The sequence below is a fragment of the Salvia splendens genome, chromosome 19 (assembly GCF_004379255.2).
Source record: "Salvia splendens isolate huo1 chromosome 19, SspV2, whole genome shotgun sequence".
NCBI lineage: Eukaryota > Viridiplantae > Streptophyta > Magnoliopsida > Lamiales > Lamiaceae > Salvia > Salvia splendens.
Genome location: NC_056050.1, coordinates 3556941 through 3584130, shown reverse-complemented (window position 1 = coordinate 3584130; position 27190 = coordinate 3556941). Strand labels below are relative to the sequence as shown.

At 38.6% G+C, this 27190-nt stretch overlaps 1 protein-coding gene, 2 long non-coding RNA genes and 2 pseudogenes across 3 annotated transcripts; 1 reads left to right on the top strand and 4 right to left on the bottom strand.

Moving 5' to 3' along the window:
• Positions 1 to 447: 447 nt before the first annotated feature.
• On the top strand, positions 448 to 3119 carry LOC121778716 (annotated as a pseudogene).
• Positions 3120 to 3217: 98 nt separating this feature from the next.
• Positions 3218 to 5503, bottom strand: LOC121778862 (annotated as a pseudogene).
• A 584-nt stretch (positions 5504 to 6087) lies between these two features.
• On the bottom strand, positions 6088 to 8608 carry LOC121780135 (transcription factor VIP1-like). The gene is made up of 4 exons (XM_042177658.1): positions 8052 to 8608; positions 7681 to 7813; positions 6688 to 6772; positions 6088 to 6597 (listed from the first exon to the last, which is right to left on the bottom strand). The coding sequence occupies exons 1-4, from the start codon at positions 8480 to 8482 to the stop codon at positions 6404 to 6406; spliced, it is 843 nt and encodes a 280-aa protein (XP_042033592.1). The 5' UTR covers positions 8483 to 8608; the 3' UTR covers positions 6088 to 6403.
• Positions 8609 to 14755: 6147 nt separating this feature from the next.
• LOC121779576 lies at positions 14756 to 16755 on the bottom strand. Its single transcript, XR_006045850.1, has 3 exons — positions 16408 to 16755; positions 15475 to 15539; positions 14756 to 15002 (listed from the first exon to the last, which is right to left on the bottom strand). It is a non-coding gene; the product is annotated as an uncharacterized LOC121779576 (long non-coding RNA).
• A 7532-nt stretch (positions 16756 to 24287) lies between these two features.
• Positions 24288 to 26244, bottom strand: LOC121779575. Its single transcript, XR_006045849.1, has 3 exons — positions 25897 to 26244; positions 24964 to 25028; positions 24288 to 24491 (listed from the first exon to the last, which is right to left on the bottom strand). It is a non-coding gene; the product is annotated as an uncharacterized LOC121779575 (long non-coding RNA).
• Between the last annotated feature and the right edge of the window lie 946 nt (positions 26245 to 27190).

Sequence of the window (27190 nt, the reverse complement as noted above, 5' to 3'; positions counted from 1 at the left end):
AGCAAACAAACATATTATGAATCGAGCCCGGCTCTGATACCACTGTTAGGAATTCTTGTATTCATCTAATGAGCGCAACGGAAATTGCATACAAGAATAACAGATCTAGATTCATAATCATATTGCAAGTTGAGCATGTAAAGCACAACGGAACTAAATCTTACTTGTTGTTGTGTTTCCTTCTACGATTGTGTCCTGCAAGTTGAATCCACTACTATCGAGGTCCACGTGTATTCTGATCCGATGCAGGAACAATTCCTCGGTACAATCGCTCTATAGAGAAAGTTAGAAATTCTCTACCAAGCTTTACGTATTTTCTCTCTAATGTTACCATATTTCTCATCACCCACAATGGAGAATAAATAACCATTGTATAGACAAAGAGTCATTAGGGTTTCATGATTGTTGGGCTTATGGACTAATTATAATTGTAGCCCAACTATAATTATTTAATCCATATTAATCTAATCTAGCCCATATCTTGGGGAAAGGACGCGTCCATGGCCAGTGTGTTGGCGAGGTATCGGAAAACGCTCGTGGAAAGGACCAAGCACCATTTAGGTATGATTGTGAGGCGATGTTTGTTTTAAGTCAATTCAGTATTTAATTGAATGGAGACGCATGGGAATCAATGTTTCCGATGTTTCACTTGATTTTTTTGAAATGAACGCTTCACCTTCACCGGTTTACTGTATATTCACTTTTGCTAGAAAATGTCGATAGTTTCTGATTCTGAGTTGATATGCTTTTGGTAACCTTTTATGTTTCTGTATTTGTAAACTTAGTTTTATCTTCATTTGAACTTTCTGAGGAAGTTCAATGGAACAGGGGTAGTGAATTGGCAAATTGTCAATTCCATAATGTATTAGAGTTTTGTTAAGTGAACAGATTTTGGGTAAATCGCATAATTCCACTGTTCTGAATGTTTTTCCCCAATTTTGTTTTACACAGGTTATCCATATAATCTGGACTTTGATTATGGTGCTCTTGGTCAGTTGCAGCATTTCTCTATTAATAATCTTGGAGATCCATTTATTGTGAGCAACTACGGTGTGCACTGTAGACAGTTTGAAGTGGGTGTTTTGGATTGGTTCGCCCGCCTGTGGGACATTGAGAAGGATGACTACTGGGGATACATCACAAACTGTGGTACTGAGGGCAATCTTCACGGGATCCTTGTTGGGGGTAAGTACTTCGCTTTTCTCTTTGAGTCTCTCATTTTATTCATAGCGGTTTCTTTTGTAGGTAGGATCGTATTGTGATATAAGTTGATTGATACATTATACAGAAGAGAAGTTTTTCCTGATGGAATTTTATATGGATCAAAGGAGTCCCACTATTCCGTGTGAATGTACAGAATGGAGTGTGTAAAAGTTGGGACTCTGATCTCTGGAGAGATTGACTGCGTAGATTTTAAATCAAAGCTGCTTCAGAACAAGAACAAACCTGCGATCATTAATGTGAATATAGGTAATTCTTTCTTTTAAATCCTTCAAACTGGAAAAGAGCAATAGAAATGGAAGTTCGCATGTGCTTATGTACTGTATGCTATTGACATACTCAGCAGCATATCCTTATATTTTCCGATTTATAATATAAATTGCAGGAACCACTGTTAAAGGGGCAGTTGATGACCTTGATCTTGTTATACAGACCCTGGAAGAATGTGGATTTTCACATGATAGATTCTATATCCATTGTGATGGCGCTTTGTTTGGTCTTATGATGCCATTTGTTAAAAAGGTTTGCCAACTCTATTGTTCCATTCATTCTGTATTTTTCCTACCTGTAACCTTCTTTGACTATATTAAACATTACTGATGATCTCCTCATAATTATACCTTAACAGTATTTGTGTTTGGTTGATGTAGCATAGAATATGTGGAAAATAAATAATTGTGAAAAAAATGATACAGCCGAAATATGAGTGGTTGGTGTAATTTTACCTGTATGGGAAGCATTACTTAATGTTTGTAGATAAACAATATCAAACTAAATGGAAAGATTCAAAAGAAGGGAAATATTGAATCCAATCAATTTCAAGTATGAACTGACTCTAGTTCCATGCTTCTATTTTCTTTACCGCTGAATCTTTTATCTTATGCTATACTCCCTCCGTCCGCGAATAGGAGTTCCGTTTTTTCATTTTAGTCCGTCTGCGAATAAGAGTCCTGGTTCACTTTTACCATAAATGGTAATAGGGTCCCACATTCCACTAATTCATTCCACTCACATTTAATTTAAAACTAATAGTATATACAAGTGGGACCCTTATTCCACTAACTTTTTTCCATCCACTTTTCTTAACATTTCTTAAAACCCGTGTCACCAAGGAATGGAACTCCTAATGGCGGACGGAGGGAGTAGTTTTGTGGCTGATATCAAATCCAGGCATTTTCTCTACAATGCTCTTGCTAAGTAATCTGTGCTCTTGTTCAGGCACCAAAAGTTTCTTTCAAGAAGCCTATTGGAAGTGTTAGCGTTTCAGGCCACAAGTTTGTGGGGTGCCCAATGCCTTGTGGAGTGCAAATAACGAGGCTGAAACACATAAATGCTCTTTCAAGTAATGTAGGATATCTTGCCTCAAGAGATGCAACAATCATGGGAAGCCGGAATGGTCATGCTCCAATCTTCTTGTGGTACACGCTAAACAGCAAAGGGTACAAAGGATTCCAAAAAGAAGTCCAAAAGTGCGTCAGAAATGCTCATTATTTGAAAGACCGACTCAGGGATGCAGGGATTAGTGTGATGCTCAACGAGTTGAGCAGTACAGTAGTGTTTGAGCGGCCTCGAGATGAAGAATTTGTTCGCCGTTGGCAACTTGCCTGTGAGAGAAACATGGCACATATTGTTGTTATGCCCAATGTGACCATTGAGAAGCTGGATTGCTTCTTGAATGAATTAATTCAAGGGCGGTCAATTTGGTATAAAGATGAAAAATTCCGCCACCCTTGTCTAGCAACGGATATTGGGACCCACAATTGTTGTTGTGCTATTCACAAGTTATTTAGTGTGACTTGAGAGGATATTTAGTTGACTTCTGTGTTGAAACTCTTCTCTTTAGAAATATCTCTCACTGATGTCTAATAAAATTGAGGAAGATTGTGTTTTGGGCAGAAGTATTTGACGTGGTTATTGTAGAATTATTATTGTATGGCAGTCGTGATACATGCTATTATTACCTTGAAACGAAACTATCGTTGCAGGCTAATGTTGCTTAAAGCATAAGTAAGCAGCAGATGTTATTGAGAACAGTTTCCTCATAATAATGCTCTAATATTCGGAATATTGAAGAACAATGTATTTAGTTTCCATAAGTTTCCCGAGTAATCTTGCATGCTTTACACTTCCAACCATGCCTAACTAAATTAAGTAGCAGCAGATTACAAATTGACTTTTATTGATGGAAACCGAGCCGTAGCATGTTGTGGTCTTGTCTAAAGAGGCTCTACCATGACTGGATACTTGTTTTTAGGCATCCGACAAGCGTTGGCTGGACTGAATCATCCCTGTCTATGGCCTTCCACCTGCATTTAGGAGACATAGCATCTATTACTTGGAAATGGAACTGCTGAATACTTGCAGAATAGTTAGAATATCTTCATGGTTTTGTTTTTTAATCTTGGTATTTCTGATTCTTGTTTTTGCAATTATGTTGTTTGTACCTGTATCTGCAGACCAGATGATGGATAAAAACAGAAATTTCCAATTTGGCGAGGTTGATTCCAGGGCACATATGCGGTCCATTTCCGAATCCAAGAAAACTATATGGTCTCAGTGGCTCCTGAAATACACACAAGAAGTTATAAGTACTTAATTTGACAAATTGAATTGGTGAATGTCTTTTTGCTTAGTTTGTCGTTTCTAATGCTTACATCGAATCTGGAAGGATTGAACTTCTCTGGTTCGGGAAAGATCTCAGGATCATGGTGGATGGATACAGCGTCCAAGTTGACAGACCAACCCTTTTCGATTTTGTATCCTGAGAGTTTGGACAAATTTCATAGTGGTATATGTTATAACCTATTCATTACACTCATCACAAATTACTGGTAGGGAGTTTACCATCAATATCGAAGTCTTGTGCAGCTTTTCTTGAATACCATGGCAAAATTGTTGCTCTTCAAGAGTTTCACTGATGACCTGTGATTTTAAGATGAGAAAATTTTTAGTTTGTCGAGAACAAACTGCATTAGTATCGCAAAGGAATGGATAGTGCAACTGACTTTTGCAGTGTATGGCATATTGTTCACTTCTGACCAGGTAAGGCTTGATCCATCTTCCCTGCTACTTTCAATTTGCTGATGTTCTTCCTGCAAAGCCCCAATTCTGAGTATGCGTAACGTTTCAAATAGATAATTATGAAATGATTATATAGTGTACAAAGATATTACTCTGAGACGTTCTAATACTGCAGGATTCTCTGCAAGAAACTTGATAAGCCATGTCAGAGCAGCTGTAGTGGTGTCATGGCCTGCAACCAGCAGTGTCAATATGTTATCCTTCAATTGTTTGTCTGTAAGCTTATTATCATCATCGTTGTTGTCGTCTTCCCCTGAGTTGTCTTTGCTATGCTTCTTCAACTGGGACTGCAAGAAATCCTGCTGGAAGCCTTCTCCCTTTCTACGTTGGGCAATGGTAGCATCTAACATCGCATACATCCTATCGCGTGCCTAATCAACATTTGAGGATTTTGTCAGCAAAATTTCTGAATTTTTCCCTCAAAGAGAAAATGAGGTGAGTCTTTGTACCTTGATGCCTCGATAAAAAAGCAGTTCCTGGGATTTTAAACGGCAAAGAGGCGAAACAAGATGATATGATTTTGAAGTTGGACCTGAACATTTCTTGTTCCTCACCTGTAGGCTCCAAGCTCATGATCATGTGACCTATCACCTTCAGTGTGAACTGCAGAAAGATTACACTAATTCAGAAAGCAATGGTGCACCACAAATCAGAACCACATATATGTATAGCACAAAGTCTTAACCGTGGAAGTTTCTTCAAGAACTAGAATTTTTCGGTTGGACCAATGATCTAAGGTCTCAATGGCCAAAGCATTGATGAATGGGAAATACTTTCTGAGAGCATCCATAGAGAGGGGCTCCCCTATGAGTCTTCGTAGCCTCTTGTGCGCTTCTCCACTCTGTGTAAGCAAGCTTGTCGGGCCAAGAACTTGCTTCCCCGTGTAGAAGAGGTTCAGGCTCACTAGCCCATCTTTCCCTGTCAGTAGAATCTTGCTCGCTTCTCTCTCCCCGTCATGAACATTGTATATCTCCCCAACACATCACTCTTAAACACCTTGCCATACCTGTTACAAAACAGTGACCAATGTGGAGATTAAATTTTAACAATTCTTGTAAAGTTGTGTTCCATCTAGTTTTCAATACCCTTGCTGCCTTTCCTGCATGAAGCTGAAGATGCCGGCCGGGCTTGAGAAGGTGGAGAGGAATGAGAAGCTCTCCCCCACAACGGGCCAGCCCAACGTTCCTGGGATGCTGTCCATTGCCTTGGGAGCACTGCTTCTTTTCAGCAAGAAAACTGAGAGAAGGAAAATTAAGACGAGCGCGACTATCGTCAACATCTCTCTCTTTCCTTGGGAGCACTACTATGGGGATATCTTGCCGTGTTTTGGATAAGGTTAAGTTATATACTGTCAAGCATCTTATGTGTCAAAATCATTTGGTGAATTACTATGGTAATAGCTGCATTGGTTCCATCATAGTTAGTTTCAGTCTACAATGGCATTGGAAGGTAGCCTGGTGTTGATGTGAATGAAGTCAAAACTCAAGTAAGCAAGAAGGAATCAAATGGGGGCCAAAGATGTTTGAAATGATTATTCTAACACCAAATCACCAATTATTTTTTCTTGTTACATGAAAAATCCAAAGACAGGCTTTGCCAACAATGACATCTTTTTGGATTGAATAGTATGGCTTTTGTTCCATTCTCTTCGTTTTTTCGAATTGCATCTTTTGATCGAATGTCATTAAGCAACAATTTAGTTTTGGATGTAGTAACTGTTTATTATTAGAAAGTTATTTCAGAAATCCATATGGCCATGTTCTGATTAAGTAAAATAGATTTAGGTTAATTCAACAGTATCCGTGGAGTAACATATATGCCCAATTATATATAGTCAATGTGCATACAATAAGAGCTTATGTAAGGACGAATTGTGAGCTACACATTCTGGCGAAGAAGCTTTCCTAAGTCGTCATGAACTCATGATACATGATCGGAATTCGGTAGAAGATGTATGTAAATACGACATTTAGAGAGGTTTCTAGCATCTTTCTCTAGTCGCAATAGCATGCGTTCATGTATATATACAACTGGATAATATACTTCTCTTTTACAAATGGCTATGCCTCACACATCATCAACCCCTCCTGTTAGGTTGCAGTTATGGGCTGCTTCTCGCGTTGTTGGGGCTCGTATGCTGCTGTTGCTGTTGCTGTTGCTGCGCATAGTAATTTGTTGTTGGAGGCCGGGGTGGTGGTGAAAATGGGGAGGAAGAACCCCTGCTGCTTCCACTGGAGCCATGGCCGGCTGTTATTTTGAGCCACTGCAGTTCACTCCTCAACGCTTCGTTCAGAGCTAGAATCGTTGTACACAGAAAAATATGCACATATTAGCTGTTTGAGTTGTGACTTGTGAGACGAGATAACAAATGATAAATGCACTTACCGTCTCTGAGGTGTGTTTGCTGTTCCATGGCCTGCAACTTCAGTTTGAGTTCCTTGTTCTCAGCTGTCAACCCGCTAGTGTCTCTCTGCATCGTGCCAATTCCATTCTTAGTACGGTTTATTCATTTCATGGTTATAAGGTATTACAGACACGAGTGTCTAGTCTACTTGAATTGAGATGAGTAAGGGACACTGGTGGTTTCCTTTTAAATTTTATTGACGAGAATATGTAGAACATTAGCATCATATCACAAAACAAACACTTGCAATATTCAAAGTTTTGAATGTCAAAAAGCATATCCTACAACACTTGTTGCACACAAAATTTTGAATTTCACAATTGTATCAAAAAAGATAATCTTATAGGCCATGCACCAATATGCTACACTTCATTGGAAACAAATTTCAATCCTCTTAAAATTGCAAATCAAACTGTCTCGATAAACCCTATATTCACAGTTATCTCCCTATAATCCTCTCGTACGTTTTCCATCCTCACATCTCTTATCATGACAAAGGCATCATTTTTAAAATAACGCCACAATGCTAAGACACTCGGAGCAGTGCCACAATCCCTGTTTAGTGAATTCAACCACCTCAACGCTTCATATTTCTGCTAGCAATCAACAAATTATCATACAAAACTGAACACGCTCCAAAACCTTTTAAAGTTCAAGAATCCACCCCTACATTTCTGCAGCAAAATGCCATTTTCAGCCAACTCATGCTCTACTTATTTGGAGTATCAATCACCCTGATTCACATTTCACACTACTTCATATGAACATAAAGCTCGTGAGTCAAATAGTTATCAAGTTCGAAAATACACGAATCCATCCCTACATTTCTGCAGCAAAATGGCATTTTCAGTCAACTCATGCTCTACTTAAATGGAGTATCAATCACCCCTATTCACATTTCACTCTACTTCATATGACCACAAAGCTCGTCAGTCGAATAGTTACCAAGTTCGAAAATACACGAGTCCACATACCTGCAACAATGTGATCTTAGCTGAGAGCGTAGTCGCTTCACTTTGCAGAGTCTGGACTTTCCTCTCCAGCTCACTCGTGTATCGTGATTTTCTCTCTTTAGATCGCGCAGCAGACTGTCGATTCGCCAGTATCCTACAAAGCCTCTAAATCAACACAACAACATATCTCCAACAAGTAATTGCATATACACAGTTCACACAAACTCATTTCTGTGCACAAAGCCTAACAACATCAACACCACAAGGCAAAGCAGAAACATAACCCTAAATTAAAAAGGGGGAAAAACGGTAGCATAAAAAATCAATTCAATCTATCAAGATAATTCAACAATTCATCACCGAAATCAAGTCAACGGTGGTCAAAATCAAACCTCTTAGCTCTCTTAGGATCAATCAGGGAGAGCTCCGCCAACCGATCAGCAGCAACAGCCTTCTTCGCGTTCGAATCCACCTCGCACGACGTCGTCATGCTCGAGTACCCATCCATGGAGTTGCTATGCCTGTGGCGCGGCGGCGGCGGAGGCGGCTCGTCCAGCACCAGGCCGTCGAAGAAATCGGCGTCCACCGAGAGGCTCCGGAGATGAGACAGGCCGTCGTTCCTCTTCGACTGCTTCTGCGGCGGCGGCGCGTCGAGGTTGAGGTCGGCGAGGACGCCGTCGACAAGGATGTCGTCGAGGTCGGGGAAACGGAAGGACTCGGAGTGGGCCCGGCGGTGGAAAGCCAAGCGGGCCGGGGCGTTGGGAATCTGGTCTGGGTCGACCTGACCCGGATTATAGGCGAATTTGGGATCCACGTCCATCATTTTGGTTGGAGTAGAGTGAGATGAGCTAGAATTATATCTAGGGTTGAAGATCTTGGGGGTTTTCTCAGTGGAATTGAAGAAGAGTTTAGTTGAAAGTAGATAGGAATTTGATTTTTTTCCTTTCTATTTTTATATGAATGTCATCAATAATAGTGCACATTATTTATATTTATACGAGCATGTTACTTTGAATTCGTGTCTTGTCAATTTTAATTTTTACACTTATTAAACACTAGTCTTAATAAAATTAATTATATATATATATAAGATCTATACTTTACTAATTTGTTCATATATTTTTCTTCACAAAGTAAATAGTATTCGTCCTCCATTTAAACAGTAATTTTGACTCGACTCGGATTTTAAGAAATTGTTTGACTTGATAAAGAAAAGTAAAATGAGAAAATGAATGGAATATGAAATCTTTTATATTGGACTGTAAATGTAAAAAGTGGATGGAATATGAGATTCATATACTAAAAATAAAATAAAGTAAGTGATTCTGAAATCGTTGACGGACTAAAATGGCAAATGGCAGACATGTTAGCGGTTAAAGGCGGAGACATGTGGCAGTTGACGGATCAGAAATGGGAGATATTGAGCCCGGCCCGCTTATAGGGATAGGATATATTAAAACGGGCCCTTCTTCAATCGACATGTGGTAGCCTTCTTTATTGTAAAGAACTCTTTTGTCATACATTAAATTGAACAACTTTTGTCCTTTTCTCACGATTGGCGAACCTCGGTTAAATTTATTAGTAATATTTTGAATTTTTAAATATGATTACATATTAAATGAATTGTGATTGAATTATTGAGTATACGTGTCTGTAATGTCATTCTGATCTTTATATTACTATTCCACAACATCTAATTTTAATAAATTCAGTTCTATTATTGAAATTTAATTTTAAGAAAAATAATTATATTATGTACTACATCCGTCCCACAATAAGTGCACATTTTGCCATTTCGGTCGTCCCACAATAAGAGTCATATTTCACTTTTACCATAAAATGATAAGTAGACTCACATTTTATTATTCCCTCCGTCCCTGAAATTTTGTCACATTTTTCTATTTTCATCCGTCCAACAAAATTTGTCACATTTCACTTTTAACCATTTTTGGTAATGGATCTCACATTCCACTAACTCATTCTCACCCCACATTTTATTATAAAACTATTACTTTAAAAGTAGCACTCACATCCTACCAACTTTTTCAACTCACTTTCCATTATATTTCTTAAAACACGTGCCGGTCAAATTGTGACAATATTTAATAGACGCAGAGATTATAAAACTAATATATATGAGTGGGACTCATGATCCACTAACTTATTCAGCTCACTTTTATTTACATTTCTTGAACTCCATGCCCACACTAAATGTGACACTTAATGTGGGACGGAGGTAGTACTCCCTCCGTCCCATAAAAGATGTTTCACTTTCCTTTTTAGTTTGTCCCACTAAATATGTCACATTTCAATTTTTAGAAAAAGTTCCCCCTCACAATAATATAAATATTATATTATCTCTTTTCACCTAACACACAAAATAAAACCTCCTAAAATCTAGTGCCGTTTCACAAGTGTGACATTTTTTATGGGACTGAGGGAGTAGTACTTATGTAAATTAATACACACTCGTTTCTTAGGATTTTTCACTTGGCCTCGGTAACACTTTCTTTTTAAAGTTAAATATTTAGTCAAAAAGGCAACTCCCAAGTTTTGAACAAATTTTCAACGTTTGAATATCGTCATTCTCTTCTCAATTTAGTATAGTTTGAAATCTCTCGGTTGGGATCTTGAGAATATTAACTTGACGTGTGCAATGATGTCAAAACAATAAGCTATGATTTAATATAATTTCATTTTGCCATAAATTCTAGCTATGTGCCCTTCAACCTTCCAATGGTTGTAATTATCGATGACTTTATAGTTTTCCTTTGTACTAGTTATAATTATCGATGATTTTATAGTTTTCCATAAATCATAAAAAATTTCAAGTTCCTCATGGCCTATAAATATTGTGCAGATTGAAGCCAGAATGCAATTTCAAAGAAAGTCAATTGACGACATAAATCATATATCGAATTGCATTTATTTATATTAAAAGTTTGTTTGCTCGGTTCTCGAAACTTCGTCAAGTTACCAGGGATCACTATTCTATCTCCTAAGCTCATTATTTTTATCATGCTAAGGAAAAAGTCATTTTGACACCAATTTGTGATTAGTGATTACTATCTAAAGAGTCATATTGTGTGGTTATGAGACCACATGTGCACTGGCGTATCCAGCTAAGAACAAGGGGGTACAACTGTACCCCCAAAATAATGTGTACTTAATGTATTACCGATACTTCTCTAACAAAAACCTTATGTGGTCTAGCGGTTGTATCATTTCTCAACAAGATAGACCCGTGTTCGATTCCCCACTGTCTCATATTAAATTTAATACTCCTCCATCCACGAAAAATAGACAAAGATTGTGAATGTCACGGATTTTAATATATAATTGGTAAAGTAATAGAAAGATAGGAAAAAGTAAGAAAGAGTGAGAGAAAAGGTAGTGGAATGAGTGTTAGTGGATTGTTGGGTCCATATTTAGAATCATGTGTAAGGTTAGCATTGGTTGAAAATTTTTCCTTTTTGAACTTATTCTATTTTTCGTGGACGGACCAAAATAACAAAACTTGTCTATTTTTCGTGGATGGAGGGAGTATAAAATTCGCACCCCCAATTCAAAATATCTGGATTCGCCACTGCACATGTGCCTTCCAAAAGTTAAGGATCTAAAAATAGTTAAGTCCAATTATATTAGTATTTGAAATAGTATTCTCTTTTGCACCTTTAAATTATCAAACAGTTGTTTTAGTTTGGTTACAGACTTACTGTGGATTCAACTACATTTTGCAACACTTTTCAACACAGACTTAATTATTTATAGACTTCTCACTTCTCATATATCGTTTGTGGGCTCAATTACATATTGCGAAAATTAAAAGTCTTAAGGGCCCAATCCATCGACTTAATGGCTGCTCATATTAGTATTGTTGGGCTGGGCCCAACCAGTCATCTTTCAAGATTTCCTCAATTTACTAAAATAGTACTACTAATATATGCAAATATGTTTATGATATTATTCTATACTACTATTAGTTATTGTGTGTAATTTTTTTTAGTAAAATTTAAGACACAAACATATTCAAGTAACTTGGAATCTATTATATAATACCAGGTCTAGAGAGGTACTAATAATTGATGAAAATTTGTTTTTCTATGCGATGCTTTTATCTTATAAGAGATTGATTATTAACTTTTGTAACTACCTAAACAACTAGTTTGCAGCTTGTTCAAGTAGTTGTCTTAAAAAGAATGATCAATAGCTAGTTAACCTATTGTGTAAAATGTGATGGCTTTGCTATGAGAACATCTATTTAGTCGATATATTATGACTTAGTTACAACTAGTTGAATCTTGTTTATTCACATTTTCTATACACCCAACTAACTACTTTGGTATAAATTTTTATTGTTTTTATATGAAAAATGTAATAGTGCTTAATGGTCAACATACAAATTTATATGAAAAGAGGTATACATATATCACTTCCAAATTTGAAGTGGGTAATATAGTATGATTACTCACATGCTTATCCAACATAAAGTAAAATTGCAAATTTGGAAGCCAATAAAACGATATATCTCCAACATCACAACATGGTTATTCAAGACTTGTCAATTGTAATATTAATATACATATTGTTGCATGAATTATATATCATTTAGGTGTAGCAATAAGATTGGATGCATTGACTATATTTCCTTTTCAATCTCGTCAGAGAAATTTGTAACATGATGGGCTTATAAAGTAGGAGACCATATCCATGAATTATACTTTGCAGAAGAAAATGAAATATCCAAGAAAAATAATAATTAAAAAATTTGCAACTTATAGCTATAAAATGGATGGAATAAGATAAACAAAATGAGTGTTGGTGGCAGTCGTGTGGAAAGCACACTCAATAGAGAAATAATATCTCATCATCAACTTCTTTGTGTCTCCTCTTTTCTCCCTCTTAGTGATTAGTGCTTTCCTCCTCACCAATCCATTTTCCATTTTTGATTATGATAAGTTCTCCCTCATCCTATTTGTTGAGAAACAGATAGTCCATAATCTGAAGATCCTATGAAAATAATATTTTAAAAAAATTTGTGTTTGACATTTTAAATAAACTACGTTGATGAGTTAGTAATTTAATAAAAGTTAGCAAAAAATTTGTGTTTGACATTTTAAATAAACTACGTTGATGAGTTAGTAATTTAATATAAGTTAGCATTATAACACACCTCTTGCTACATTTCATTGCTAATAGTATATTAATTATTATTTGAATATGTATACTAATTATAATAAATTGATATGACTGAAATGGGAGACATGTGTTAAGTATATTTTTCGAATGGAATTTGATCTTTAGAGAATTCATCATGTTACTTCTCACACATGTAATTGTCAGCAAAAAAACGGATTGCTATGGCTGATAAACTTTAATATTTCCTTTAATCTATTTTAGCTTTTTCATCTTTTATTAAAGCTAAAATAAATGACTATTATTGTTCTTCACTCTTTCAACTAAAGCACTGATCAATTTTGTGAGGTTCCCATGTTTCATGGGAAAGTGGAAAGACTATTGTATTTTAATGCAAATAATGCATGGAAAAGATAAATTAAGGGAATGAACACAGATGAATATGATGGATAATTGATCCCCACCAATAAATATTAAATTTTTTTATAGAAATAAATTATTATAAATAAATAAAAGCTAGTAAGAAGATATTTGTGGAAGAAATTGTGTTTTTAATCCAAATATTGTCCTAGCTCGATGGAATTGACATGTAAATGATCATTAAGAAAAAAAAACTAAAATATAATTATGATAAAAGCGTGTGTTTTCATAATTTCATTCATGCAGAAGAGATATGTCGTCTCAAGTTATTAGGCAAGTCGTGATTGAATTGATATTAAGTGTCACATCTAATGCAAGCTGGTCCAGTATCTAATTAAATGAGATAACACACAAAATCTTTGCTACAAGTATAAAGTTATCAACTAATTTGTTTGCGTATTTTTTGAATTAATTGCCTACAAATATACAAAGTACGCCCAAATTTTGGTTTTTAATTGATGATAACTTAATTTTTCAAATTCATGTATGAAATTCGAATGTACAATTGAAAAGTTTTTGATGATATTACCTTTTTAATCGCATGCAATACATAAATCCAAATTACGACTAAGAAAGGAAAAAATAGAGTTCATGGAAACAACTTTCAAGTAATCTTTATCACTTTTTTTGACCTAATTCAACATTATATGTGACATTAGAGAACTATCATCAGGGGCTTTCTGATACATGTGGATTTTACATCAGATTTCGAAGAAAAAACGTATTTATATACAATTAACTAAACTTATTTTTGTTACATAAATTTTCAAATTTTCAAATATAGCTAATTCATTGATAATAATTTTCAAAATTAGAACTGTATATGTATACTCGTGCAAATGATCAAAATAGTTGAGGGACCAAGGATATCTCTAGGGTACGTCAATGTACCCTCGTCCTTGATCAGGTTCAATAAAGTACCTATCTTGATAAAATTAATCTAAAATTAATTGAATGAGTACTAATAATACTGAAAAATCAAATAAAGTAATTTTGATGAGCTCAATTCCATACAAACAGAAAATATATAAACATTTTTACGTCGAAGATTTTTAAACTAAAGTCCAATCAAGTTACAATATGTACTCCATCTGTGATCCGTCCCACAAAAATAAGGACATTTGAGACGAAACAGAAATTAATGCATAATTGGTAAAATAAGAGAGAACAGGTGTCACACCCAACCCTATATGACGTAACTACTTATAATAAATAAATTCAAATTTAAAAATAAATAATCCATATGTCAAGTAAATCAAACGCACGTATTATATAAGTTCAAAACCAACATTTATCAAGTACACATTTCAAAATATTCTGAAAAGTAGTGGGACCCTCTCACCACTCTATATACTATATACATTTATCTACATGCAAAAATGATGAGGAGGGGAAGTGTCACGACCGCCCCTTAGGGTTAATAAAAGCGGGCGATCGCGACTTAAAGGGGTTTAGATGAACGGCATAGAAGACTAGGGTTTTCAATAAAAGTTTGACTAAAAACTAAGTCTAATAAATAATGCGACCAAGAGTATTAGGGTTTAATGAATAAAGACTAGGGTTTAGCATTTATTCAAAAAGTGTAACGAGTTTCAAACATCCCATCATAAAATAGTTTCAGAATTTAAATGAAAAGTATTCTAAGAAAAATATCACAGCGGAAGCATCCAAGAGAAGAGTGACGTCATGTGTGAAGACACAACGACACTCGGAATTTCAAAACCAAAACAACCACAGTTCATTATTAGTTCCTGCTCAACACCGCCAACCGCCCGTCGCCGCTCAACCTACATATAGGGAAAACATATGCAGGGCTGAGTACTATGAAATAATACTCAGTGGCTCATGCCGAAAACATTGTAAATACAGTTTATGATATCATGCCGTACGTAAGTAACCGTCGGGGTTTTTCTTTAGAAAGGCCCGAGGCACTCAAAATCATTTTTCCATTTCAAACATCGACTGATCAGTCATTTTTCCCATAGACGTTAACCATATCTGCCAATACATGACAAGGAATGCGGCCGCAAACCAGGTCACTAGACCGGCCAGCCCGTACGCTAGCACACAGTCTACCATAGGTGTACACTAATCCAAGTAGGGTTTGCTGCCCTACGGGGACCCGAATTCGATTTATAAATAGTGGCAAAAACCACATCAGATAGGCACGTAAAAACCAAAACAAGGCATGAAGTCACATTTATTCTCATTGATAAAACATTAGGACATGGTCCTTATTTAAAAAGGAAGAGAGCCCACTTCGATCCTTTAGTTTTCAAGTTTCGCTTTTCCTTTGGTATCACGCGTCTCGCACAAAATTTCACCTTTGGATAATGTGTCCCCGATTAGTCACTAACATGGACTAAAATCATGCATGTCCTAGATCACTCCCCTTTCCCAATCAACAATAGGAATCACATCATATCACCCATCTTTGCATATCACATCACCTCATCACATATGTAAACTCATGTATGTCATTCAAGCATACAAATATAGTTGTTTAACCAAAGTAGAGATCTGGCAGCTCTGCGCAACTTTTTTGTAAAAATTATTTAAAAATCATCCGACCTCCGATGGGGCTAAAACTTTATGACAAGGCAGTAGACTCATCAAATAACATTCAGTTTAAATTTCATGTCAAAATACCACTTTTAAGTCGGGCAAACCAAAGGCGTAACCTACTGGTCGAGAAAACACGTTTTTGGCAGAATCGCGCAGTCAACTTTAAAAATTCACCATAAATTCATCGTTTAGCCAAATGGGTCGAAATTCACACACAATATAGAAGACATCACGAAGTTTACACAGGAAGAAGAATCGGTCAAATCAGAGTTCGTTTGGTTGGTCAAAAATACATCAGAACACACTGTTCGGAAATCACAGATTTTCATACCGATAGCAATTCGAATTAGGGTTTATCCCTACTCATTCAAAATCAATCTTTTCATGGTTTTGATATACAATCATGCTCAAAAGAGTCCTTAAACACATATTTTCACGAAATCGCACATCAATCACCGAGGATTCAATAAATCAACAAGCAATTGCAATCAAAACGCACTCACACATATGATTTCACATTCCCACCGATTAAACCCTTAGATCTTCATTCCCTACACTCTCTACATGCATGAGGGAGTCAAAGAAAGTCTAGATGGAGAGGATTGAAGAATATGGGTTTGAATTTACCTTTTCTTGGACGAAATAATCGGTAGGAAGCAATTAAAACCTTGGTTCTTCAACAATCTCTTGGAAAATTGATAGGATCTTGAGTGAAATGGATAACAAGTGGGAGAAGAGATGAAAAAGGGGGTGGGGCGTGTGGTTTGAAGAAGTGGGCGTGTGATTTGTGTGTTAGGTTTAGGGGTTGATCCTTTGTTTATAGGATTAAGAAATATCCCACAATTAATTGAAGATTTGGGAGAATAATTGAAATAAATGATTGAGATATTTGGGAAGATTTTGGGGGAGGAAATGGCGTGTCATTGATGGAGAAATAAGGAGGATATTTTGTAAATCATGGCTATTTAATTAGCCATTGATTTAATTTAGTATTTTCACGGAGCAGAATAAAATAATACGGAGCAAGAAAATCAATAAAAACCCTCCCAAATAATATGAAAATAGGCGTGTTATTCAATTCCTCCCACAAGGAATAATTTCCAAATATTGATAAATAAAGTAGGGAAAGATTTGCTAGGATATTCCAATTAAAACATGGAAGGAAATAATTGAGGGATCAAAATAATTAGTGAATAATTTCTTCTTCCACAAGCTAGGAGATTTCGAAATCTCCCTAATCAAAACAATAGGGGCCGATTTTATCAAGAAATAAATAAGATAATTAGGCTTTAGGATTTAATTTGGATAATTATCCCAAAACAAATAATTAAATCCAAGAAAAATAAATTCCTCTCCAAATAATAATAGTGGTCGAAAATTCCCTTCATAAAAGGGCAAGGTAATTATTTATGATCCTAATTAAATCTCACTCCCCGAAATAATATAATTCACCATGATATATTTCATTCCACATTAATTAATTTAAGCCACTTCATAAAATCAACGAATTTGACTCGATCAAATCGAAATTAGGTCACCATTTCAATCACATAATAAATCCGTCATTTAATTCGGCAATCAAAGCAATAAGTACAACATCTTAGGGTTCGAAAAAATTAGGGTTCGAAAAGTGGGGCGTTACATCCTACCACTCTTAAAAGAAATTTCGTCCCGAAATTTGGTACTCTCATGGGAAGAGTTCTGGGTATAACTCCATCATCTTGTCCTCAAGCTCCCATGTGGCTTCTTCGTGCCCGTGGTTTCTCCACTGCACTTTCACGTAGGCAACTTGCTTATTTCTCACGTTCTGGACTTTTCGGTCTAAAATCGTTTGGGGTCTCTCCTCATAGCTCAGGTCCGAATTCAACGCGACCTCCTCGTAGTGAATCACGTGCTTTGGGTCGAACACGTATTTACGTAACTGTGACACATGAAAGACATTGTGCACGTTCCCAAGGTTCGGAGGTAGCGCCAAGCGATATGCAACAGGACCCACTCCTTCAAGGATTTCATACGGTCCAATAAATCGCGGTTTCAATTTTCCCTTGACGCCGAAACGTGTTATCCCTTTCAACGGGGATACTTTGAGGAAGACTTTGTCGCCAGCTTGAAATTGCAAGTCGGTTCGCCGTGCATCCGCGTATGACTTCTGTCTGTCTTGAGCTTCTTTTATCCTTTCACGAATTTGTCGAACGATTGCAACCATTTCTTCGACTGCGTCGGGCCCGAGTACCCTTCTCTCGCCAACTTCGTCCCAGTAGAGCGGGGATCTACACTTTCTCCCGTACAAGGCTTCGTACGGCGCCATGTTTATCGTTGCCTGGAAGCTGTTGTTGTAGGCAAATTCGATCAAGGGGAGTGCGGACTCCCAACTTCCTCCTCGGTCTAACACTACGGCTCTCAACATATCCTCGAGGGTTTGGATCGTCCTCTCGGATTGTCCGTCCGTCTGCGGGTGAAACGCCGTGCTAAAATTCAAACGAGTCCCTAGCTCCCGTTGTAGGCTGATCCAAAATCTTGAAGTGAACTTCGGGTCACGATCAGACGTGATCGTCACTTGGACTCCATGCAGTCGCACTATTTCCCTTATATAAATTTGAGCTAGCTTATTTGATCCATAGGTTATGGGAATCGGTATGAAGTGCGCACTCTTGGTGAGTCGGTCTATAACTACCCAGATGGCAGTATTCCCTCTTTGCGTCTTTGGCAATGCTGTCACAAAATCCATGGCGATATGCTCCCATTTCCACTCGGGAATTTCTAGTGGTTGCAACTTTCCGTACGGTCGTTGATGTAGAGCCTTCACCTGTTGGCAGGCTAAGCAGCGCTCCACAAATGCCGATATATCCCTCTTCATACCATTCCACCAAAAGGTCTTCTTCAAGTCTTGATACATCTTCGTACTCCCTGGGTGGGCGGTGTAAGGAGTCTCATGTGCTTCACTCATGATTTCGTTTTTGAGTCCTTCGTCACTCGGTATGCAGAGTCTCCCTTCGAATGTGAGAGCATTGTCGGATTCCTCACGGAAATTCCCAGATTCGCCAGTTCTTACTTCGACTCGAATTTCTTCCAATTTCGCGTCCATGCGCTGGGCTTCAACAATTCTTGTTCTTAGATCAGGTGTAACCATCAAGGTGGCAATTCGACCCTTCACTGTTTCGGGTGCCCTTACCACTTCCAAACGCATCTTGCTAAATTCGCGTATCAAGCTTTCTTCTTTGGTGAGAAAAGCAGCCAGTTGGGAATGACTCTTCCGGCTCAAGGCATCTGCCACTACATTTGCCTTGCCGGGGTGGTAGTTGATGCCACAATCATAGTCCTTTACCAATTCGAGCCATCTTCGTTGTCGCATGTTCAAATCCTTTTGCTCGAAAAAATATTTCAGGCTCTTGTGGTCCGTAAAGATCTCACACCGAACTCCGTAGAGATGATGTCTCCAAATCTTTAAGGCATGTACCTCCGCTGCCAGTTCCAAATCGTGGGTTGGATAGTTCAACTCGTGTGGCCTCAATTGCCGGGATGCGTAAGCAATCACCTTGTTGTTTTGCATCAACACACATCCAAGTCCCACCTTCGAAGCGTCCGTGTATACCACGTAGCTCATTCCAGGCTCTGGCACGGCTAAGATTGGTGCGGTGGTCAGTTTATCCTTCAAAAGTTGAAAACTTGCCTCACACTCCGGGGTCCAATTGACTTTTACCCCCTTCTTGAGTTGTTGGGTCATTGGTCTCGCTATCTTGGAAAATCCCTCTATAAATCTTCGGTAGTATCCTGCCAAACCCAGGAAGCTTCGAATCTCGTTTGGTGTCGAAGGTGCCTTCCATTGTTGTACCGCCTCAACCTTGGCGGGATCCACTCGGATTCCTTCTGCCGACACAATGTGACCTAGAAAGTTGACTTCTTTCAGCCAAAACTCACACTTGCTGAATTTGGCGTATAGCTTCTCGGTCCTCAACGTCTCCAAGGTAATTCGCAGATGCTCCTCGTGCTCTTTCTCATCCTTCGAGTAAACAAGTACGTCATCTATGAAGACCAAGACGAATTTATCCAAGTATGGGTGGAATACTCGGTTCATCAAATCCATGAATACTGCGGGTGCATTTGTCAATCCGAACGGCATTACAACAAACTCATAGTGACCATATCTTGTGCGAAAAGCGGTCTTTGGTATGTCCTCCCTTCGGACTCTCAATTGATGGTATCCGGACCTTAGGTCCATCTTTGAGAACACACCGGCTCCTCGGAGTTGATCGAATAGGTCATCTATTCTCGGCAGTGGGTACTTGTTTTTTAGGGTCATTTTGTTCAACTCCCTATAGTCGATACACATCCTCATCGACCCATCCTTCTTCTTGACAAAGAGCACCGGAGTGCCCCACGGTGAGACACTGGGTCTAATGAAACCCAGGTCCATAAGCTCTTGAAGTTGTATCTTGAGTTCCTCTAACTCTTTAGGCGCCATTCGGTATGGTGCCTTGGACACGGGTGCCGACCCTGGCTCTAGGTCGATTGTGAACTCCAATTGTCGATCTGGCGGTGGTCCAGGCAAAGCTTCGGGGAAGATGTCTGGAAACTCTCGTACAACGGCAACATCTTCCACTTTCCTTTCTCATTTCTCCTCTCCTTGTAGATAGACAAGATAAGCAGGACGCCCTTTTCTCACCATCGCACTAGCTTGAAGAGCGGAGATGATAGACGTTCGCCGGTTCATCGAGATTCCATAGTATATGGTGGGTTCCTTCCCCGGGGCTTGCAGAGATATTTGTCTCTCCTTGCAACGAATAGTAGCAAAATTCGTAGCTAACCAATCCATTCCCAAAATTATGTCAATATCCCCCATTGCCATGACTTGTAGGTTGTGAGCGATTAACTTAAGTCCTCCCATAACAATTTCTACGTTCGAGCATGTTCGAGAAACCTCTATTACCCCTCCCACTGGTGAGGACACCATCATCTTATGTTCAGATTTGTAAGCAGGTAAACTTAAGGTGTCCACACACAATTCAGATATGAATGAATGTGATGCGCCCGTATCAAACAATACAACAATGGGTGTGTCGAGGATTTTGCCCATACCTGTCAGGTTTCCCTTCTCGTGACTCCCATGTTCAGTCTTGGGTTGTTTCTGACTCAAGGCATATGCTCTAGCCTGAGAAGGGAGTCTTGGGCGGTAAGGTTGCTGTTGTCGCGTAGGTTGATCGCGATTTCCCCTTGATTCAATTTGCAGTGCCCTTGGCTGCTGGCGGGATCCTTGAGTGTTCTGCCTCGACCCCATTCCCACATTCTTGCTCGGACACTCTCTAGAGAAGTGGCCATTTCCCCCACAGTTAAAGCACTTGGTGGTGTTCTGAATTCTACACTCTCCAAAATGGTACTTGGAGCACACATTGCATTGGGGTGGCTTGGGCCGGAAGTCGCCTCTCTGGTTGGATGAGTTTTGCCCTCCACCATACTGTGGTCGGTTCTGGGTGGGCTGGTACCTCTTGTTGTCATATGGGGTCCCATTCCCCTCCCACTTCCTCTTCTCTCGAGAGTGGTGTGGTGGAGGTAGTGCCAAAGTAGTGTTTTCCTTCATCCTCTCCTTGGGCATAGCTGCCTCAATATCTAGCGCAAGGGCTAACGCTTCCGCGTAGGAGAGTCTCCCACGACTAGCCAACGACATCCTTATCTCATGCCTTAGTCCCTCACGGAACTTTTCAGCCAGCTTCTCGTCAGTATCGACTTGGTCAGGTGCGTACCGGGTCATGTTGTTGAGCGCACAGTCATATTCGGTCACAGTCATGCGCCCTTGGGTCAAATTGTAGAATTCAGATGCCTTTGCCTTCCGGTAGCTCTTGGGCACGTACTTATTATATATTTCTGTCTTGAAGCCTTCCCAAGTCATCCCCGCTGCTTGATCTCGGGGCATTGTCTTCATCCTGGTATCCCACCAGAAGTCAGCAGACTCGGTTAGTTGGTAGGTCACACAACTCAACCGTTCCCTATCATTGCACCCTAAGATTGCAAAAATGCGCTCCAATGCTCGTATCCATGATTCAGCCTGGGCCGGTTCTCCCATTCCATCAAAGACGGGAGGTTTTTGCTCTAGAAAAAGCTTCACAGTTTCACGGTCAACCGGAGGTGGAGGAGGCGGTGGTGGAGGGATGGGTTGTGTCACACTCTCTTCCATCGTCTGAGGGGTAGGTTCGGGATTGTTACGTCTTATGTTGCGTCTTGGCGGCATTCTGATTCAGTACCACACGAGTTACTATCGCATTTATTCAAAATCCAAGAATAGTCATGTGGCATAGTTGAAAAGTGGAGATCAAGGGGCAATTGCATCATAAAGAGCTTTTGCAAAGGTATCAAATACAATTGCACAGAATGATAACAAGAGAGCAATTGCAAAATAGCATAGCAGGAGGTGATTGTAGAAGAAGGCGATTGCTCAACAGGGTAGAAAAAGGTAATTGTTTAATAATGTAACAAAAGACAATTGTACAATAGAATAGCAAAACATAAGGGCACAATTGGGATAGAAAAAGGCAGTTGCACAACAGAATAATACAATTGCATAATAAGACGGCAAAAGGCAATTGTACAATGGAGTGGTCAAAAGATAGTTGCGCAATAGTACATCAAAGGTAATTGTGCAATATGATAGAAAATGACAATTACAATATAGTATAGCAAGAGGCCATTGCGTCATAGGCTAGCAAAAGATAATCGCACAAAAGATAATAAGGGATGGTACCAAATCATTACACAATAGGATAGCAAAAGACAAGAATTTCCCATAGAAATATGAAAAGTTGCCTCGAAGAGGTCTTAGTTCCATTATAACGAAAACAAAGGACAAAACGATGTCAAGGTCAAGCAAAAACGGTAAAGTATCCAAAACATGGGAAATCGTAATAAAATATTATAGAATTATTATGTTTAATCCCTTCCATCCTCATCTTCCTTCTCCTCGGTCTCTCCAACGCTCTCTCTAATTGGGTCCTCCTCCTCTACGGGATCCTCTTCCTCGGGATCCTCTTCCTCACTTTCCTCCTCGACACCCGCAGGTGGAGGGGTCATCCCAAACCTCCCATTGACCTCTCTGTTGCTTCTTTGAGGGGCTGCGACACGCATCCCGAGTCTCCTTCTCTTAGGAACACGGGAGACGCGTGGCTCCTCATCGCATCGATACTTCCGCATGCGGGCTGTACCCGGCGGATAGATATGTGGAGGTGGATCACGTGGCGGTCCATCAAATGCCGCTGTCATGGCCGGAAGCAGCACCTTTATAAGGCCAACCAAATCCCCTCGCGCGGTGTAATCGAGCGGGCTATACCATATGAAAAACTGAGACGCCTGAGCGGTCCACTCGCTCCAAGGAGATGGTAGAGTGTGGATGAGCTTTTGGATCCCCTCGTGATGGGTAGCTCCCCTATATGCATAGGCGTTCATCCATTTACTGTAAAACTCGGTGACGTAGGTCATGAGGAAGAGCTCCCCGTCCCACTCGTAATCTCGGTAGCGCTCAACCGGGTGGTCCCTTTCGCTGGAGTAGCGATTACGCATCAGAGCATAATACCGTTGGGCCATAAAAACTCAGCATCAGCACAAGGATCGAAAGAAATAACGGTGTATGAGGTTTCGAATGATGCTGAGAATATGATGGGTGCGTATATATAAATCTCCAATGATGGAGGTGTGCGGGTAGTATCATATCAAGAATGAATGGAATTTCATTTCCGAAGCAAAAAGGTTCGTGCGTTTTCGCATTTCGTTAAGTCGCGATATATATCCCCACGCGTCGCTTGCCTTGCGTTAGGCTTTTCCTGCCTCCACGTTCGACACTATCTCAAAATTTGTCATTCATACATGATTTACAATTATGTATAGCAGCATGCTCAAGTTCTTTCACATATTGCCTCATAAAGCAATTGAATAATCACAATCATATAACTTCATTCATCCAACGTATATAGAGTTATCACATATTTGCCAATTTTTCCTTATCAAGTAAAATACAAGTTCATCGCATAACGACATTCATCATCTTGGGCATAAGCGCAAATATCAATTCCATATCCATGCATTTTCATCCATTCGTATTCCAAGCAAAAAATTTCGAAAATATCATATCAACTTTGTTCCCCATCGAAAATTTCAACTTCGGTTAATCAAATCCAAAACTCACAAAAGTATTTTTACCTCTTTTTTTTTGTGGTTGGGCGGAGACGAGTTGTGGTGTTGAGCTATCGATGTTTATCAATTTATCAAATTACACATGCATAGATTTTGACTCAAACAAGACTCTTGGGTCCAGAGCGGAAAGAACTGAGGCTCTGATACCAAACTGTCACGACCGCCCCTTAGGGTTAATAAAAGCGGGCGATCGCGACTTAAAGGGGTTTAGATGAACGGCATAGAAGACTAGGGTTTTCAATAAAAGTTTGACTAAAAACTAAGTCTAATAAATAATGCGACCAAGAGTATTAGGGTTTAATGAATAAAGACTAGCATTTATTCAAAAAGTGTAACGAGTTTCAAACATCCCATCATAAAATAGTTTCAGAATTTAAATGAAAAGTATTCTAAGAAAAATATCACAGCGGAAGCATCCAAGAGAAGAGTGACGTCATGTGTGAAGACACAACGACACTCGGAATTTCAAAACCAAAACAACCACAGTTCATTATTAGTTCCTGCTCAACACCGCCAACCGCCCGTCGCCGCTCAACCTACATATAGGGAAAACATATGCAGGGCTGAGTACTATGAAATAATACTCAGTGGCTCATGCCGAAAACATTGTAAATACAGTTTATGATATCATGCCGTACGTAAGTAACCGTCGGGGTTTTTCTTTAGAAAGGCCCGAGGCACTCAAAATCATTTTTCCATTTCAAACATCGACTGATCAGTCATTTTTCCCATAGACGTTAACCATATCTGCCAATACATGACAAGGAATGCGGCCGCAAACCAGGTCACTAGACCGGCCAGCCCGTACGCTAGCACACAGTCTACCATAGGTGTACACTAATCCAAGTAGGGTTTGCTGCCCTACGGGGACCCGAATTCGATTTATAAATAGTGGCAAAAACCACATCAGATAGGCACGTAAAAACCAAAACAAGGCATGAAGTCACATTTATTCTCATTGATAAAACATTAGGACATGGTCCTTATTTAAAAAGGAAGAGAGCCCACTTCGATCCTTTAGTTTTCAAGTTTCGCTTTTCCTTTGGTATCACGCGTCTCGCACAAAATTTCACCTTTGGATAATGTGTCCCCGATTAGTCACTAACATGGACTAAAATCATGCATGTCCTAGATCACTCCCCTTTCCCAATCAACAATAGGAATCACATCATATCACCCATCTTTGCATATCACATCACCTCATCACATATGTAAACTCATGTATGTCATTCAAGCATACAAATATAGTTGTTTAACCAAAGTAGAGATCTGGCAGCTCTGCGCAACTTTTTTGTAAAAATTATTTAAAAATCATCCGACCTCCGATGGGGCTAAAACTTTATGACAAGGCAGTAGACTCATCAAATAACATTCAGTTTAAATTTCATGTCAAAATACCACTTTTAAGTCGGGCAAACCAAAGGCGTAACCTACTGGTCGAGAAAACACGTTTTTGGCAGAATCGCGCAGTCAACTTTAAAAATTCACCATAAATTCATCGTTTAGCCAAATGGGTCGAAATTCACACACAATATAGAAGACATCACGAAGTTTACACAGGAAGAAGAATCGGTCAAATCGGAGTTCGTTTGGTTGGTCAAAAATACATCAGAACACACTGTTCGGAAATCACAGATTTTCATACCGATAGCAATTCGAATTAGGGTTTATCCCTACTCATTCAAAATCAATCTTTTCATGGTTTTGATATACAATCATGCTCAAAAGAGTCCTTAAACACATATTTTCACGAAATCGCACATCAATCACCGAGGATTCAATAAATCAACAAGCAATTGCAATCAAAACGCACTCACACATATGATTTCACATTCCCACCGATTAAACCCTTAGATCTTCATTCCCTACACTCTCTACATGCATGAGGGAGTCAAAGAAAGTCTAGATGGAGAGGATTGAAGAATATGGGTTTGAATTTACCTTTTCTTGGACGAAATAATCGGTAGGAAGCAATTAAAACCTTGGTTCTTCAACAATCTCTTGGAAAATTGATAGGATCTTGAGTGAAATGGATAACAAGTGGGAGAAGAGATGAAAAAGGGGGTGGGGCGTGTGGTTTGAAGAAGTGGGCGTGTGATTTGTGTGTTAGGTTTAGGGGTTGATCCTTTGTTTATAGGATTAAGAAATATCCCACAATTAATTGAAGATTTGGGAGAATAATTGAAATAAATGATTGAGATATTTGGGAAGATTTTGGGGGAGGAAATGGCGTGTCATTGATGGAGAAATAAGGAGGATATTTTGTAAATCATGGCTATTTAATTAGCCATTGATTTAATTTAGTATTTTCACGGAGCAGAATAAAATAATACGGAGCAAGAAAATCAATAAAAACCCTCCCAAATAATATGAAAATAGGCGTGTTATTCAATTCCTCCCACAAGGAATAATTTCCAAATATTGATAAATAAAGTAGGGAAAGATTTGCTAGGATATTCCAATTAAAACATGGAAGGAAATAATTGAGGGATCAAAATAATTAGTGAATAATTTCTTCTTCCACAAGCTAGGAGATTTCGAAATCTCCCTAATCAAAACAATAGGGGCCGATTTTATCAAGAAATAAATAAGATAATTAGGCTTTAGGATTTAATTTGGATAATTATCCCAAAACAAATAATTAAATCCAAGAAAAATAAATTCCTCTCCAAATAATAATAGTGGTCGAAAATTCCCTTCATAAAAGGGCAAGGTAATTATTTATGATCCTAATTAAATCTCACTCCCCGAAATAATATAATTCACCATGATATATTTCATTCCACATTAATTAATTTAAGCCACTTCATAAAATCAACGAATTTGACTCGATCAAATCGAAATTAGGTCACCATTTCAATCACATAATAAATCCGTCATTTAATTCGGCAATCAAAGCAATAAGTACAACATCTTAGGGTTCGAAAAAATTAGGGTTCGAAAAGTGGGGCGTTACAGGAAGGTTGCCAAAATGCGTCAGCCGCCAAACCTGATAACACATGCAGTTCCTACGACCCACGTTAACCAAAAACTTCACTGATATCTTATTCCTGAAAAATAATAGTGGTTTACATGAGCCACAACTCAGTGTATACAAATCTTACCTTTAATTTCACATACCAATATCAAAACATTCTTTCATCAACATATATCATTAGAAGTAATAAATATCACAAACAATTTAATATTCATATGCATATGCCACTATGTTCTTTTTATTATTCTATGACAGATC